This window comes from Chiloscyllium punctatum, chromosome 9 (genome assembly GCF_047496795.1).
Source record: "Chiloscyllium punctatum isolate Juve2018m chromosome 9, sChiPun1.3, whole genome shotgun sequence".
Lineage (NCBI taxonomy): Eukaryota > Metazoa > Chordata > Chondrichthyes > Orectolobiformes > Hemiscylliidae > Chiloscyllium > Chiloscyllium punctatum.
Genome location: NC_092747.1, coordinates 74,193,901 through 74,212,124, shown reverse-complemented (window position 1 = coordinate 74,212,124; position 18,224 = coordinate 74,193,901). Strand labels below are relative to the sequence as shown.

The 18,224-nt window shown below is 42.5% G+C and overlaps 1 protein-coding gene across 1 annotated transcript in view; it reads right to left on the bottom strand.

Moving 5' to 3' along the window:
* The window catches only part of hephl1a (hephaestin-like 1a), a 141,020-nt gene that overhangs the window by 29,156 nt on the left and 93,640 nt on the right, over positions 1–18,224 (bottom strand). The window contains exon 15 of the mRNA XM_072577820.1: positions 13,098–13,204. Coding sequence (XP_072433921.1) covers positions 13,098–13,204 — 107 coding nt within the window. The remainder of the gene's footprint in view (positions 1–13,097; positions 13,205–18,224) is intronic.

The window sequence follows — 18,224 nt, the reverse complement described above, 5'->3', positions numbered from 1 at the left end:
TTTCCTTCCCTATCTCATCTATGACAAGGTGCCACCTCGTTGACCAACTTCATAAACACCTTCCAACTTGACCTCAAATTAACCGGGACCATCTCTGACACCTCCCTCCCCTTCCTGGACCTCTCCATTTCCAGCAACTGACTCAGCACAGACATCTACTTCCAACCCACTGACTCCCACCCTCCCTCCTGCAAAAATACTATCCCTTATTCGCAATTCCTCTGTATCCGCTGCATCTGCTACCAGGAGGACAATTCCACCATAGAACATCCCAGAAGGCCTCCTTCTTCAGGGACCACAATTTCCCCTCCTACATGGTCAATGGTGCCCTCTAACGCATCTCCTGTACTGCTTGCACCTCCAACTTTGAACCCCACCCGTCCAATCGCAATAAGGACAGAACCCTCATGGTCCTCACTTTCTACCGCACCACATAGCATCATCCTCTGCCATTTCCACCACCTATAAACAGACCCCACCACCAGAAATATATTTCCCTCCCACCCCTGTCTGTATTCTGTAGAAACTATTCCCTTTGTAACTTCCTTGTTAGGTCCGAGGTCCGAGCGCCGCCCCCCCCCAGCCCCCACCAACCCACCCTCCACTCCCAGCACCTTCCATTGCCACTGCAAGAAGTGCAAAGTCTGCGTCCACACCTCCCCCCTCACCTCCATATGAGGCCACAAAGGATCCCTCCAAGTCTGACAGAGATTTACTTGTACTTCCACACATATCATCTACTGTGTCTGTTGCTCTCAATGCGGTCTCCTCTACATTGGGCACACAGGACGCTAACTTGCGGAACATTTCAAAGAACATCTGAGACACACGCACCAATCAACTCCACTGCCCTGCAGCTGAATACTTCAACTCCCCCTCACATACATGCAAGTCCTTGGCCTCCTCTACCGCCAAACTCTAGCCACCCGAAGCCTGGAAGAAGAACGCCTCATCTTCTACCTTGGGACCCTCCAACCACACAGGATCAATGTTGAATTCACCAGTTTCCTCATTTTCCCCACCCCAACTTTATCCCAGGTCCAACCCTCTATCTCAGCACTGCTCTCTTGAACTGTCCTAACTATCCATCTCCCTTCCCATCTATCCGCTCCACCCTCCTCTCCGATCTATCACCATCATCCACCCCCCAATCTTCATCTACCTATCGCATTCTCAGCTACTTTCCCCCAAGACCGACCCCCCCCCCCCTCCCATTTATATCTCAGCCCCCTAGGGTCCCCCTTTATTATTTTTCACGCAGAGGTGGCGCATGTACGGAATGAGCTGCCAGAGGAATTGGTGGAGGCTGGTGCAATCATTGCATTTAAAAGGCATTTGGATGGGTATATGAATAGGAAGGGTTTAGAGGGATATGGGCTAAGTGTTGACAAATGGGACTAGATAGGTTATGATATCTGGTTGGCATGGACAAGTTGGACTGTAGGATCTGTTTCTATGCTGTACATCTCTATGACTCTAAGAGCTTACGCTCGAAATATCGACTCGCCTGCTCCTCAGATGCTGCCTGACTGGCTGTACTTTTCTAGCACCACAATTTTTGACACTGATCTCCAGCATCTGCAGTCCTCACTTTCCCCAAGTTGATTCCAAACTCAAAAGCCTCAATTGGAGGGGGTACTAACTGTGGCAAAGGTGCAACATGTATTCTGGGAGGAGGATTCCAAAGTTCACCACCAAGACTGGCTCAGCAGCAGCCCAACTGATCAAGCTGGGTGGATCCTAAAGGACTTTACTGCTCAACTGGCATCTGTGGCACATGGTGAGGGAACCAAGAGAGAAAAACAAACTAGACCTCATCCTTAGCAATCTGCCAGCAGCAGATGCATCTGTCCATGGCAGTATTGGCAAGAGGAACTACCACACAGTCCTTATGGAGACAAAGTCTGTCTTCACATTGAGAATCCCCTCCATCCTGTTGTGTGGCACTATTACCAAGCTAAATAGAATAGACCTCAAACCGATCTAGCAACTCAAGACTGAGCTATTTTATGTTTCATTGTTTAGGCAGGCAATATAGCATCAGAGATAATTGTCAGGGGCAGCACAGTGACTCAGTGGTTAGCACTGCTGCCTCACAGTGCCAGGGACCCAGGTTTGATTCCAGCCTCAGGCAACAGTCTGTTTGGAGTTTGTATATTCTCCCCGTGTCTGCATGGGTTTCCTCCCACAGTCCAAAGATGTGTAAAGTCAGGTGAATTGGCCGTGCTATGTTGCCCATCGTGTTAGGTGAATTAGTCAGGAGTAAATAAGGGAATTGGTCTGGATGGGTTAGTCTTCGGAGGATTGGTGTGGACTTGTTGGGCTGACGGGCCTGTTTCCACAATGCAGGTAATCTAATCTAATTACAGACACCAGTCTTCAGCCAATTCAATATTCAATATCAAGAAATGGTTGAAGACACGGGATACTGCAAAGGCCAAATTTCTGGCAATACTACTGAATGCATGTACTCCAGCATTTGCTACTCCCATACGCAAGCACTTCCAGTACTATTACAACCCTGGCATTTATCCAACACTATGGAAAATTGCTCGGGTAGGTCCTGCAAATAAAAGACAGGACAAATCCAACCCAGCCAATCACCGCCTCATCCGTCTACTCTCTTAACCATTAGGAAACTGTCATCAATAGTGCTATCAATCAGCACCTGCTCAGTGATGACCAATTTTGGTTCTGCGAGGGCCACTCAACTCCTGACCCCATTACAGCCTTGGTTCAAACATGGACAAAAAAGTTGAATTGCAGAGAGGAAGTGCAAATGACATCAAGTGTGCCACCGAGTGTGGCATCAAGGTTCCCTAGGAAACCGGAATTAATGGGCTTTGGGAGGCAAACTCTCTGATGGTTGGAGTTATACTTGGCACATAGGAAGATAGCTGTGGAGGTTGGAGGTCAGACATCTCAGCTCCAGCACAGGGTCTGCAGGAGTTTCTCAGAATAGTGTCCTCGACTCACCAGCTGCAGCTGCTTCATCAATGACCTTCCCTCCAACATAAAGTCAGAAGTGAGGATGTTTGCTTATTGCACAATGTTCAGTACCATTCACAACATCTAAGATACTGAAGCAGTCCATATTCAAATGCAACAAGTTCTGGACAATATCTAAGTTTAGGCTGACAAGTGGCAAGTAAAGGTTATACCACACAAGTGCCAGGTAATGACCATTTCCAATAAGAGACACTCTCTAATTATCGCTTCTTGACCTTCAATGTGTTACCATCACTGCATTCCCTACTATCAACATTTTTGGAGTTACCATTGACCAGAAACTTCACTGGTCTCACCACATAAACACAGTGGCTACAAGTGCAGATCAGTGGTTTGAACAACTTTGAGGAGAAACTCACCTCCTGGCTTTTCTAGATCTGTCCATCTGCAAGGCACAAGTCAGGAGTGTGATGGAATACTGGTTGGGTGCAGCTCCAACCACACTCAGAAACTTGACACCATCCAGGAAAAAGCAGCCCGTTTGATTTGTGCTGCATGCACAAGCATCCACTCCCTCCACCACTGACGTTCAGTAGTGGCAGCATATACTATCTACTATATCTACACTGCAGCAATTCACCAAAGATCATTTGTCACCACCCTCCAAACCCAAAACCACTTCCATTTAGAAGAACAAGAGCAGCAGATACATAGGAACACCACCACCTTCAAATGCCCCTCCAAACTACTCACCACCCTGATTTGGAAATATATTGCTACTCTTTCACTGTCTCTGGATCAAAATCCTGGAATTTCCTCCCTTAGGATATTGTGGGTCAAACTACAGCATATGGACTGCAGCAGTTCTAGTAGATATCTCATCACCACCTTCCTGAGGACAACTAGGGACGGATAACAAAGCTGATAAGCCAACGATGCCCACTTCTGATGAGACAATTAAAATAAAACACATTGCTGTGGTTCTGGAGTTACACGAAATAACATTAGTGAACTAGATCAGGTTTTGCAATAATTGACAGTTGTTATATGGTCACCACTGGTCAGCTTTTTTATTCCAGTTTTTTTTTAAAAAGTAAATTGAAATTTCACCATCTGCCATGATCGGATTCAAACACACATCCCCTGAACATTAGCCTGGATTACTAACCCAGTTATATTAACATTTTGTCGCTGATAACCGTTTATAACAGTGCCCTGTGATCAATCAGCTCAGGCAGTAGAATTCTCCAATATCAATGGTTTCCCCAAGTGCAGGGCACTATAGTCTGCTCTACTTTGCTTTGAGTGTGCTGTATCACCAAACTACAGATTATATCAACTGGAAGGTTTCTATTCCATCAATACCCAGCATTTCTGTGATCATACATGTCAGATTTTGCAGGTGTGTGCCAGGCATCCCAGGAACTAACATGATATATATATATATATATATATAGTGGAGAATTCTCAGATTCTTTTCTCTTTTCAAAATCCTCAGGCCATACTGGAGAGCGCTGGGAAACAAGCACTACCCCCTCCAAACATGGCTAGTGGTTAATGTCATCATTATGAAACTTTCAGATTGATGCAGAATGGCAATACAATGCTGTTTCAGTTTCCACTAGGGCCAAAGTGGAACAGTTAATATGTCTCCTTAAGCTAAGATTTCGATGCTGGAGTGATCCAGGTAGGGCCTTGTGATATAATCCAGAACTGGTGTATCACATCAGTGTGGCATGCTGTATCTTACAAACTTTAGTTGACAAAGGAGTCATTGTGCTGGGCAGAGACAAAATTAAGGATTGAGAGCAATCCTCTGAGGAGAGTGGTGAATACCTGCCATTTGGATGAAATGGAAGGACATCCAAGATACGACGACAGAGCTATACATTGTCCTGCCAGAGAGACCAGACAAAACCATATAAGGGCCCACATCCAGGAATAATGAACTGGGTGTGGACATCCTTTCAATGTCTTGCTTTGATTATATAGCAAGCAGCCCCCTAGTCAGTCCACAGTACATGTGGACGCAGTTACTTCTGCTGTCTTTGAATTTTTTTGTTGTTAATTAAATCTTTTCTTATCTATTTGATTATATGCATGGTGTCTTTAGCTGGATTATTTACAATGAAATGTAAATGAAGTGTAATTGTCATTAGTAACTTGCTTCAGCCTTTTCCTTCCACAATACTGGAGTGCAGTCCTAGGATCCGCAGCTGTAGTATGTGGAACCCCCTCCTGTTATGTTGGAAGACTTAGCTTGTCATTGCTGGAGCCGAATCTAGAGGGACAAACCCACGAAGAGTATGCTGCCCTGAGGCAGGCTCACCCTCCTCATCATCATAATCGGGGAGATGTGGATAGACTAGATATTTCTGCAGTAACTTGAGGGAAAGGTTTTAGGTGCTCCTCTGTGCAGCTCCTTCTCTATCTGGATGCATATTGGCATGACTCTGTCCTCCTGAGAGAAAGGGCCACCTGGAGTGAGGTCAAGGACCATCACTGGCCACTCACCTTACCACTGATGCTGAACACCTATGGCTACAGCAAACAAGTGCAGCAACAGCCAGACTGTCCACAGAGGCAGCCAGATGTAGGTAAGCCAGAGCCAGCAGGGAACTGATGTTGATGGACTCCTCCAGCCTTTGGTCCAGTTTGTCAATTGCCTCTCAAAGCTGCCTGCTGTTCACGTACCCGTCTGTGCACTATGCAAAGTCATGACTAGCTATGACCATTGAATCATCTGCTGGCACTGACTATTTGCCTGATCTCTGGCAGTCCTCCTAGTATCAGAATCCTGGGTGTTTCTTCCGTGACAAGCTTCAGAGACATGTGACACACTTACTGGACTGTACACTCAAGTCTAATCTATAAAGGATAATCAGCAAGATGAATGTTTCTGAGCTGGTGAGAGGTGCAAGTTAAAATCATGCTAGCGCATCCTCGGTGGGTTGAGTGACTTTCTCCTCAGAGATGGAAGTTGAGCTGACAGTAAGGAGTGATGGCCTTCTCCTTATAGCTCAATCGGTCCCTCTGGTACCTACAGTAGAAAAAAGGACTTAGTTGAGAAAGGAGTAAAATCTGTTCAGGAAAAGAATCAGTTATCACTGGCATTTATGAAACAGTGGCGCAGCACAATGAAACTCAACTTGGTCGGTTGCTCCTCAAGGGCTTGGCATCCCACAAGTGGTCATCTTCTTTTCAAGCAGTCTCCAGCACAAGTTCTTCAGATGTGATGAGGAGTCTAATGTTCAATACCCCACCGCCAGTCTCGGCCTGGAGAGGAGAGACTTTTTTACTGCAATGACACAAAGGAGAAACTCAGTACAGCAGAATAGATGAGAGGGGTGATTATGGTGATCGATGAGCAGGAAAGGTGATAAGGTATCTCAGGTGAGTGAAAAACGCAGAGGATCAGAAGCTTGAAGTAAGTAGGTGGTCTTGAGTGGACATGCTGTATGCAATAGTAAGAAAAGCAATCCATCAACCTGGTTGAGAGGTGTGTGCAGTGGCAGTGTTAAAATGAATAGTGGTGGCTTTGTAAGTCTAAGATAGCTGAGCGAAAATGGTGTCACTTACCCCTGCATAGAGTACAAGGGTATTAACTACTTTTCAGCACAGTTGAGCATTGAGTTTCATCCTGGAAATTGCATTGACTTGAGCTGTTACCTCTGTGCAGGCTGGCTATATCTAGTAGCATGGCCTCCTTTGGCAATGTCGAGGAAATGACACCGTCATTCTCTCAATCACCCCACATCCACCAGAAACTCCAGTAGCCTGTCAGAGAAACTGGGCACCAGCTTCTCTTTCTATGCCAAGTCCTCCATCATGACAGTAAATGCAACATTGAGAAAAGTCATTCTGACTTGTGATGTATAAAGTGATGTGGGCCATGGTGTTTAAATATAGCACCGGCAGCATCAATAATGCAAAGTGCTGCCAGCAGACGAGCACTTCTGCCCCTGTTGCTGCATGATTCCATGAGTTGGACACTGTAGAGACCAGGATACATTAATAATCAGCTAAAGAGTAGACGATTGCATGAAAAAATTTGACCTGGGTAATGGCAGACCATTCACCATGAATCTCACTGAAAAGAACACTTTGCTAAAGAAGTGAAAAAATTCAGTTCAATCTGGCACGGTGGCTCAGTGGTTAGCACTGCTGCGTCACAACACCATGGTCCCAGGTTCAATTCCAGCCTTAGGTGACTGTGTGGAGTTTGCACATTCTCCCCGTGTCTGCGTGGGTTTCTTTCGGGAGCTCCAGTTTCCTCCCAGTCCAAAGATGTGCAGGTCAGGTGAATTGGCCATGCTAAATTGTCCATAGTGTTAGGTGCATCAGTCAGCAGGAAATGGATCTGAATGGGTTGCTCTTCAGAGGGTCGGTGTGGAATTTTTGGGGCGAAGGGCCTGTTTCCACACTGTAGGGAATCTAATCTAATCTGTTATTTGACCTCAGTAGATTGATAGAAAAGTTAAATGATAAGACAGTGGATGAGTAGTGGCAGTTGTTTTAGGAGCTACCCAATTCCTCACAACTGAAATATACCCCAGTCAAGGACAATATAAAGTCAAAAACTAATATATACCATATTGCAAAGTCCAGTGGTAGGAAGATCGAGAAACCTTCAAACATAAACAAAGGGATACTAAAAATTAATAAAAAGAGCAAAGGTAAATTACAAAAGAAGACAAGCTCAACATATCAAACACGACAGCAAAAGCTTCTATAGGTATATAAAAGGGAACAGAGTCGCTAAGGTGAATGTTGCCCTAGGAAAATGAAATAGGAGAATTAATAGTGGGTAACACTGAAATGGCAGAGATGCTAAATCAACACTTTGCCTCCGTTTTTATGGTGGAGGAAAATAGTACTGCTCCTACTGAAACAGGCAAGTCAGAGACAACAGAAAAAGGGTAGAACATGGAACAATCAAAATCAAAAGGGAAAGAGTACTAAACAAACTATTAGGATTGAGGACAGAAAAGTCCCCTGGGCATGATGGCCTACATCCTAGGGTATTAAAGGAACTGGTGGCAGAGATAGTGGTTACAATATTCCAAAATTCCCTAGACATTGGAAAAGTTTCAGTGGATTCGAAAAATTTATTCAAGTAAGGATTTGAATATCCTTATTCAAAAGGAAGGGAGGCAGTATGTGGGAAATTACTGATCAGTTAGTTTAACATCTGCTGTTGGGAAAGTGTTAGAATCAATTATCAATGAAGCAAAATCAGGACACTATTCATCAGAGTCAGCACGGTTTTATCATGTTTGACTAATTTGCTACAGTTATTCAAAGATGCAACAAGCAAAGGGCATAATGGGGATCTAGAGGATGTAATATACCTGGACTTCCAAAAGACCTTTGATAAGATACCATACAAAGGGATAATTCACAAGGTTGGATCATATAGGATTGAGGTAATTTATTAGCTTCGATAGGTGACTGGCTAATGGACAGAAGATAGAGAGCCGGGATTTGTTTTTCTGATTGGCAATAAATATCTAGTGGGGTGCCACGAGTTCAGTCCTTGGCTCCCAACTATTTAAAATCTACATTAATGACCTGGATACAGGGATTGAAGACTCTGTAGCCAAATTTGCAAATAACACAAACATAGGCAGAATGGTAAATTGCAATGAGGAAATAAGAACCTTACAAATAGATATAGATAGGTTAGGAGAGTGGGCCAAAATGTGACAGATGCAGTTTAAAGTAGATAAGTGTGAGGTCATTCATATTGGATGGAAAAATGGGACTTCTTATCTAAATAGGGAAAAGATTCCAGGGTGCTAAAGTACAGCGGGATCTGGGTGTCTTTCTTAATGAGTTACAGATAGCTAGCATGCATGTACAGCAGAAAATAAAGAAATGAATTGGAATGTTGGTTTTTTTTGCTAAAGCAATGGAATATAAAGGTAAGGAAGTACTGTGGAACTAGATAAGGCATTGGTGAGACCGCACTTGAAGTATTGTGCACAGCTTAGGTCTCATTATTTGAGGAAAGATATAGTGGCATTGGAGGCACAAACGAGGAGGTTTACTAGTGATCCTAGAAATGAAGAGTTTGAACAATTTAGGCCCATACTCTCTGAAATTGAGAAGAGTGAGATCAAATTGAGATATTCAAGTTGATAAAAGATATGGATAAAATAGACATGGAATGGATGCCTCCTCTTGTGGGGCACTCTAAGGAAAGAGCTCATTGTTTTAAATTTGCTACCCCTTATCCTAAGACTGAGTTGAGGAGAAACAACTTCTCCCAAAGGGTAGTGAATCTTTGGAATTCGCTACCCCAAACTGTGATGGATGCTGGGACAGTGAGTAAATTCAAGGAGGAATTTAGCAAATTTTTAATTGGAAATGGGTTGAAGGGTTATGGGGAGAAGGCAGGAAAATGGGGGTGAGGAGCATATCAGCCATGATCAAATGGCACAGCAGACTCAATGGGCCGTCTCCTTGACTTGTCCGACCTGCCTATCTTCTTTTCCACCTATCCACTCCACCCTCTCCTCCTTGACCTATCACCTTCATCTCCTCCCCCACTCACCCATTGTACTCTATGCTACTCTCTCCCCATCCCTACCCTCCTCTAGCTTATCTCTCCATGCTTCAGGCTCACTGCCTTTATTCCTGATGAAGGGCTTTTGCCCGAAACGTTGATTTCGCTGCTCGTTGGATGCTGCCTGAACTGCTGTGCTCTTCCAGCACCACTAATCCAGTCAATGGGCCAATGGCCTAATTCTGTTCTTATACCTTATGAACTTACTAGTTCAATGGGATCTGAAAATGGAAGCGAATTTACTTGTGTGCACTGCTTTTCATACAATTTGCATGCCAACTTTATGCTGCCTGTTTACATACATGACAACAACATGCAGCCACTGCTAAGCATGCTACTGAGAGATGGCATGCCTTCACAGCGGGCCTAAAATTGTGAGCAGCTAGTTCTGTGAAAAGGGAGGTACATTATGGCTGGAGCAGCTGGTGAAATCATTTTGAAACAACTTCTAATGTAGAGAAAGATGCAATGATGGCCACAAGATTGTACATCACAACATTCCAGGTTTTGATCTGAGAGATGTAGAGATACAACAAGAACTATGCCGTGCTTATACAGCAGCTTTAAAAGAAACAAAAACATCCCGAAAACTGAAAATTGTGACCAGGTCTTATGTGTGAGCCAATTATGGCTTTTCAAACACTTACTAGTGTCCCAGATCTTGCATTGGAAATTTCACTTCCAAATGTGTGAATAATAATAATTTTTACATTTTTAACTTGATTAACATGCTTGGATAAACTATTTTATTCCGCTCTTTTTAAAACATTTTTTTAAAATTGGTAATCAAGATCTCCATAACTTTTGTGTTGGGTTATTGCTTTCAGAGGACATCCCAATTGTACTGAACACACTATCATCTTATTAGTCAATTGACTGCTATGATACACAGATTCCGTATGGATGTGCCACAAGAGACTTCACAGCAAGAGATGAGATCTTATTCAATACGTATCCAACATCACACATGGTGATAATTTTAAAAGGCTTTACTTTTAAATGCAATTGACAGTAATTTATTATTTTTGGAAATAAAGAGCACAGTGGGGGAGATGTTAATTACAAATTGATTTAAATTATTAACCTTCACTGTTAAAATCCTGCGACCAAACAGTAGAACTGTGAATAGTACTGAAAGACTATTGGGTTGTAGCTTCTAGGATATGTACTTACATTCTTTGGAAAGTCTAAACCCAAACTCTAAGTGATAAGGCATTGGCAGCCTCATCAAAACACCTTCATGCGTGAATGGGATTGTTGCAACATACAAGAAAGTACACGCAAAACAGGAGTGCTTGCAGCAATCATTGTCACAGATCTGATTCGTTCACTAAATCTATGTTTCACATCGGGTAAGGGGCAGTAACGTGCAAGGTTACTCACAGGTAGAAGTGATCATTTAATAATTTGAAACCATACAAACTGAGTGATTGCCAAGGTGTGTGTAATTCAGAAATTACAAGATCAGCATCTACAAGTTATAACCTATGTAGGATGCTGATGTTTGTAATTACCTTGAGGTATAATAACCTATTAATAGAATACAAAGAATACCAGATCAGAATCTTGATCATTTTCTTCACTTAGACCGGTTCAGACTGGACTTTGGAATTACAGGTAAGAGGATTGGTTTGGTTTTCTAGCTACACTTCAGAGAAAGACAATCTCTAAAATTAGATCAAGTTAAAAATCACACAACAACAAGTTATAGTACAACAGATTTATTTGGAGGCACAAGCTTTCGAAGCACTGCTTCTTCACCAAGTGGTTGATGACCTAGTGTTGTTGATTTTTAACTTTGTCCACCCCAATCCAACACCAGCTCCTCCAAATCATAAAATTAGATAGGTGGATGCAAGTCATTAAATATCAGATTGTACATAATAATTTCAGTGTTTTCTGAGAAGAAATGTAAGTGTTCCTAGAGGAGGGGCATTTCATAATGTTTGATTTCACTTGCTCTGAAATTCAGCATACTTATATGTAGTTTTAATTTTAAAATGAGAGACTAACTTGTATTCCTTAAAGAGGGGCAGAAAACTGGAGTTGATAGGTTAGAAGGTACATTTTTGAAATAAAGTCTTTGCTCACTACTGATACACTGATAATTTCCGACTGCGCATGCTCACCTCACTTCTTCATTCTATGCATACGCAATAAAAAGCCAATTTTAAAACACATTAAAATACTTTGCTTGACAGTTTTTACATGCACCAATCTAAACTCTGATTTAATTTTTTTCATTTTGTGTGTTTGCCAGCTTTTACTCAATACTTAAAAGATTTGTTCAGCATTTTATGCATTGAATACATGTGCTCTTCAGTGTGGTGTTACTTTCTGGAGCATAGCACTCACACTGCTCTAATGCTGCAATTTTGGTTACATTAGGTGACAATTTTCACTGAGGACAATGTTAATGAAGCGCATACATCAGATACCCTGCCTCTCACTGTGTTTTCAAGGAGGGGACGAACTACCTTAACACCCTGAGTGGACCTGATCTTTTGGTGAGAGCCCCTTTGATCATCATCCTCCTCCCTCTGTCAGCTGTTTGCCTTGGTATATGTGACCTCTGCTCATTCTCCAAGTCGAGAGGAATGCCAATTACTATACCTTCTGAGTGCAACTAGTTGATGGAAAAGTCTTGAAATTAGCATAATCAATATCTGAAACAGCAGAGCTTTAGCAATTTTAAAGCAGTTTAGAATGTACAAGTATTTAGCGCTACCATAGCAATAAGTATCAAAAATCAGTAACTAATTTGAAAGTCATTGATGATCTTTTTAAATAGCACCAGTAGTAGTTCCATCCTGAAGAGTGTGATTAACAGACACTGTCAGCTAAAGCAGTGCTGCATCAAAGCCATCACACCAACTGGAATCATGATCTGCCTGCACAGGAGGCTTACTTTGGGAACTCACTACACATACCCCACAGTGCCCTCAACAATAGGACCTGTGGAACATCCCCAGCCAGAAATGTTCACACATGCATCAAATGCCTGAAGTGAGTATTACAGACCTGAATTTTGTAACAGTACTCTGAGGAAAGTCTAATGGCTGGACTGGAATTATAAATTTTAAAGTGATATAAAAGCATATTGTTGTAAACAAATATCTTCTGAACATGTGCAGAATTTGAACCAAATTTCCTTGCAAGTTTTCTTCAAATCACACACCACCTTAACTTGAAAAGCGGTCACTGTCCCTCCATCACTGTTAGGTGAAAGCTATGGAAATCCCCCTTTAACAGCATTGTGGGGGATCACATACTCGACAATCGCTCGCTAATGAGAATGATTGTCCACCTGGAAAATTCTGTGTCATTAGTCATAAGTTCTGTGGAAACTTGACTGACTGATGAGCTGAATCCCCAAGACCTACACCACAAACTGCAACAGTTCAAGATGAAGGCTCATCACCACTTTCTCGAACAATTAGTTATGAGCAGTTAATGTTAACCTTGTCAGCAACATCTACATTCCAGGAACAGATTTTTTTTTAAAATGCACATCGTTAATGAATTTCTAATGTTTTCAAAAATCTAGTTATAATGTATAACCAATTTAAGTGAATATTACCTTCACAAATCGTACTGCAGAATAATAAATCCAGGTGATACAATTTGAATCTCCAATACCAGGTCCTGATCTTTCTGGAACATTCCATCTGTAGACCTTGACTTGACCTAGAATAATACAGGATACTCTAATTTGAAATGATTTGGAGGTGCCGGTACTGGTCTGGGGCGTACCAAGTTAAAAATCACGCAACACCAGGTTATAGTCCAACTGGTTTATTTGGAAGCGCTAGCTTTCGGAGCACAGCACACAACCACCTGATGAAGGAACAGTGCTCTGAAAACTAGTGCTTTCTCCTTTGAATTGAGAAGTACAAAAATGTTTTAAAAATTACACAGAAAATAAAATACTTTGTCATAAATTTCCTGCATAGGTTGTACCTAAAGATAGCTCATCCAGCAGTGAGTAACAAGCCTCCCTAATATTACCAGTAAAAACTGTGAGGCTAAGGTATTAGAAAGAAATCAGAATATTTTTATGCAAAATGTAGTAAGACTGTTGCATAATGTAGCAGGAAAAGACACTGAAGCAACAATGCAAGTTAGCTAAAAAGACAGTTGGATCACTTTCAATAGAGACACTTGCAGTTTTATCTACAAGAAAGGGACCAGGTTTCCTCTCAATCTGCAGACCGTGGGCTATGAACATAGAACATAGAACAGTACAGCACAGAACAGGCCCTTCAGCCCACCATGTTGTGCCGACCACTGATCCTCATGTATGCACCCTCAAATTTCTGTGACCATATGCATGTCCAGGAGTCTCTTAAATGTCCCCAATGACCCTGCCTCCACAACTGCTGCTGGCAATGCATTCCATGCTCTCACAACTCTCTGTGTAAAGAACCCGCCTCTGACATCCTCCAACCAGCTTAACCCCTCGTGTTAGTCATTTCTGCCCTGGGAAATAGTCTCTGGCTATCGACTCGATCTATGCCTCTCACACTATCTTGTATACCTCAATTAGGTCCCCTCTTCTCCTTTTCTCCAATGAAAAAAGTCCGAGCTCAGTCAACCTCTCCTCATAAGATAAGCCCTCCAGTCCAGGCAGCATCCTGGTAAACCTCCTCTGAACCCGCTCCAAAGCATCCACATCTTTCTTATAATAGGGCGACCAGAACTGGACGCAGTATTCCAAGTGCGGTCTAACCAAAGTTTTATAGATCTGCAACAAGATCTCACGACTCTTAAACTCAATCCCCCTGTTAATGAAAGCCAAAACACCATATGCTTTCTTAACAACCCTGTCCACTTGGGTGGCCATTTTAAGGGATCTATGTACCTGCACCCCAAGATCGCTCTGTTCCTCCAAACTGCCAAGAATCCTATCCTTAATCCTGTACTCAGCTTTCAAATTCGACCTTGCAAAATGCAACACCTCGCATTTATCCAGGTTGAACTCCATCTGCCACCTCTCAGCCCATCTCTGCATCCTGTCAATGTCCCGCTGCAGCCTACAACAGCCCTCTATACTGTCAACTACACCTCCAACCTTTGTGTCATCTGCAAACTTGCTGACCCATCCTTCAATCCCCTCATCCAAGTCATTAATAAAAATTACAAACAATAGAGGCCCAAGGACAGAGCCCTGTGGAACACCACTCACCACAGACTTCCAGGCAGAATATTTTCCTTCTACTACCACTCGCTGTCTTCTGTTGGCCAGCCAATTCTGTATCCAGACAGCTATGTTCCCCTGCATCCCATTCCTCCTGACCTTCTGAATGAGCCTACCATGGGGAACCTTATCAAATGCCTTGCTGAAGTCCATAGACACCACATCCACAGCTCGACCCTCATCAACTTTTCTAGTCACATCCTCAAAGAACTCGATAAGGTTTGTGAGGCGTGACCTGCCCCTCACAAAGCCGTGTTGACTGCATTTAATCAAGCCATGCTCTTCCAGATGGTCATAAATCCTATCCCTCAGAATCCTTTCTAACACCTTGCAGACAACAGACGTGAGACTTACTGGTCTGTAATTTCCGGGGATTTCCCTATTTCCTTTCTTGAAGAGAGGAATTACATTTGCCTCTCTCCAGTCCTCAGGTACAACTCCAGTGGAGAGCGAGGATGAAAAGATCTTCGCAAGTGGTGAAGCAATTGCATTTCTTGTTTCCCAAAGCAGCCGAGGACAAATCTGGTCTCGGCCTGGCGACTTGTCAATCTTAATGTTTGACAAAATTTTCTGCACATCAGCTTCCTCTATCTCTATCCATTTCAGCATGCACACCTGCTCTTCAAACGTTTCATTCACTACAAAGTTTGTTTCTTTCGTAAAGACAGAAGCAAAAAACTAATTTAGAGCTTCCCCTGTCTCCTCAGACTCCCCACACAAATTCCCTATGCTATTCCTGATCGTGCCTACTCTTTCTTTGACCATTCTCTTATTCCTCACATAAGTGTAAAATGTCTTTGTGTTCTCCCTAATCCGTTCTGCCAAGCCTTTCTCGTGCCCCCTCCTGGCTCTCCTCAGACCATTTTTAAGCTCCTTCCTCGCCTGCCTGTAATCCTGTAGAGCTGAGCTTGACCCTAGTTTCCTCCACCTTACGTAAGCTACCTTTTTCCTTTTGAAGAGAAGCTCCACCGCTCTCGTCATCCAAGGTTCCTTTATCTTACCACTTCTTGCCTGTCTCAGAGGGACATATTTATTCATCACTTGCAACAATTTTTCCTTAAACAGTCTCCACCTGTCTATAATGCCTTTACCATGGAACAATTGCTCCCAATCCATGCTTCCTAATTCATGTCCAATCGCATCATAATTTCCTCTTCCCCAATTAAATATCCTCACATTTTGCCTAATCCTCTCCTTCTCCATAGCTATGTAGAATGTGAGGCAGTTGTGGTCACTATCACCAAAATGCTCTCCCACCACAAGACACAGCCTGACAGTATTTCATACAGCCCAATATCTGTTTGGCCGGGGGATCAATTTACAGCTCATTTACAGGATTCCAAAAATTAACAATTACATAACCTTACACAAGAAGGATCATAGAAAAGCAAAAGAAAAATCTAAAGAGAAAGTATTGTTTTTTTCGAATTCTGATCTTTTGTTTGAAGCCAGAGTTTCAAATACGGTCAAGTTTGGATGCAAGATGTCACAAATTGGTGTTCCTCCAATATGGCCCTTTTTCCCCATGTGTGCTCCTGCAGGTTTATGGATAAGCCTATCAGCAGCAAACTTGGGGCAGAACAGATTTGTGATTGGAAGGGCTGGGAGAAGCCCAAGGACTGGGATCTGGGGATTGGAGGTTTTCAAACAGCCTCTGTCTGGGGAGGAGGGGGAAGGAGATGAGAGTCACAGCTTGGGGAGAATGCAATCAGAGTTGATGGCAGAAGGAAGCTGTGACTTGGGCAATCACTGTACAAGGGAATGATAGGCTGCTAAGTCACTCCTGCTAATTTTACATTTACATGGAACACAGGAATATCAGAACAGAAATAGGCCATTCAGCCCCTCAAACCTATTCTACCACTTAATGAGACCATGGCTGTTCAGTGGTCTAACATCACATGCCTGCCTTTAGTTCATATACGTTATGTATCTCAGATTTAAAATTAACAACTGATCTGTCACCAACTGTTATTTATAAAAGATACATCTACTAGCCTTTGTGTGTTGAAGTGCTTCCCAACGTATCTCGTATGGTTTGGCCCTAAGTTATAGATTATTGTAGTTGTGTGTATGTTTGCCAATATGCAGATGTTTCTTCCCCTTTTTGAGGTGACATCTTCAGTGGATTATGCTCGAAATCTAGAATCGCCAACCAGTACAAATAGTTTATCTTTATACTCAGTCATATCCTGTTTGTTAAAGTTTAGAAGGTTAAGGGCTGATCTGATCAAAGTCTTCAAGATACTAACAGGATAAAACTTTGATCAGATCAGCCCTTATCCTTCTAAATTCTCACAAAAATAGGTCTAATTTGTATAACTGTCCCTCATTACTTAACTCGAGAAGTCCAGGTATCATTGTTGTAAACCTGCATTGTACTCCCTCCTTTCTATAGTATAGTGCCCAGATAAGACTAACAGGAGTGAGCCATTTGGTCCTTCGAGTCTGCTCCATCATTCAATAGGATCATGGTTAATCGGACACTCCTCATGTCCACTTTCCTGCCCTTTTCTCATAACCCTCAATTCCCCGAGTGATCAAGAATCTATCTCAGCTTCAAATAGACACAAGGATTCTGTCCCCCCAGTCTTTGTGGCAAGGAGTTCTAAAGACTCACAACCCTCTGAAAGAAGAAATCCCTCCTCATCTCAGTCTTAAATTGGCACCCTTTTATTCTGAGACTATGCACTTTGGTCAGAGATTCTCCCATGATGGGAAACATTGTCTCTGCATTTCTCCTGTTAAGCCCCATAAGATTCTTATACTTCAAGGAGATCACCTCACATTCTTCTAAATTCCAGTGAGTCAAGTTCCAGCCTTTGCTCATAAGACAATCTCTCTAAACCGGAGATCATCCTCATTAATATTTTCTGAACTGCCTCCAAATATTTTCTGAATAGCACCTTGTACATTTACAAAAAGACTTACATCCCTTGAAATAAGGGCCAACATTCCATTTGCGTTCCTGATTACATGCTGCACCTGTGTGCTGGCTTTCTTTGTATTGTGCACAAGGAATGTTAAGTCCCTATGCTTTACAGCCTTTTATGGTTTTTCTCTATTTAAATAATACTGTTCTGTTGTTCTTCCTTCCAAAATGAACAATTTCTTATTTCCCCTCATGATACTCCATTTGTCAACTTTTTTTGCCCACTTAACGTATCAAAATCTCTCTGAAAATGGTTTGTATCCCCTTTGCAACCAGCTTTCCATTTGTGTGTCAATCTCACTTCTGGCTACAATACATTTGCTTCCTTCCACAAAAATCATCAATATATTATTGTAAACAGTTGCAGTCCCAACACTGATCCCTGTGGGACCCTATTGGTCACAGGTCATCAACCCAGAAAAACAACCCTTTATCTCCACTCACTGTTTCCTGCCTATTAACCTATTCTTTATTCATGCCAAAAAGTTACTTCCAACACCATTGGCTCTTATCTTATGGCTTAACCTTTTGTGAGATACCTTGTTGAATGTCTTCTCAAAGTCCAAATACAATATATA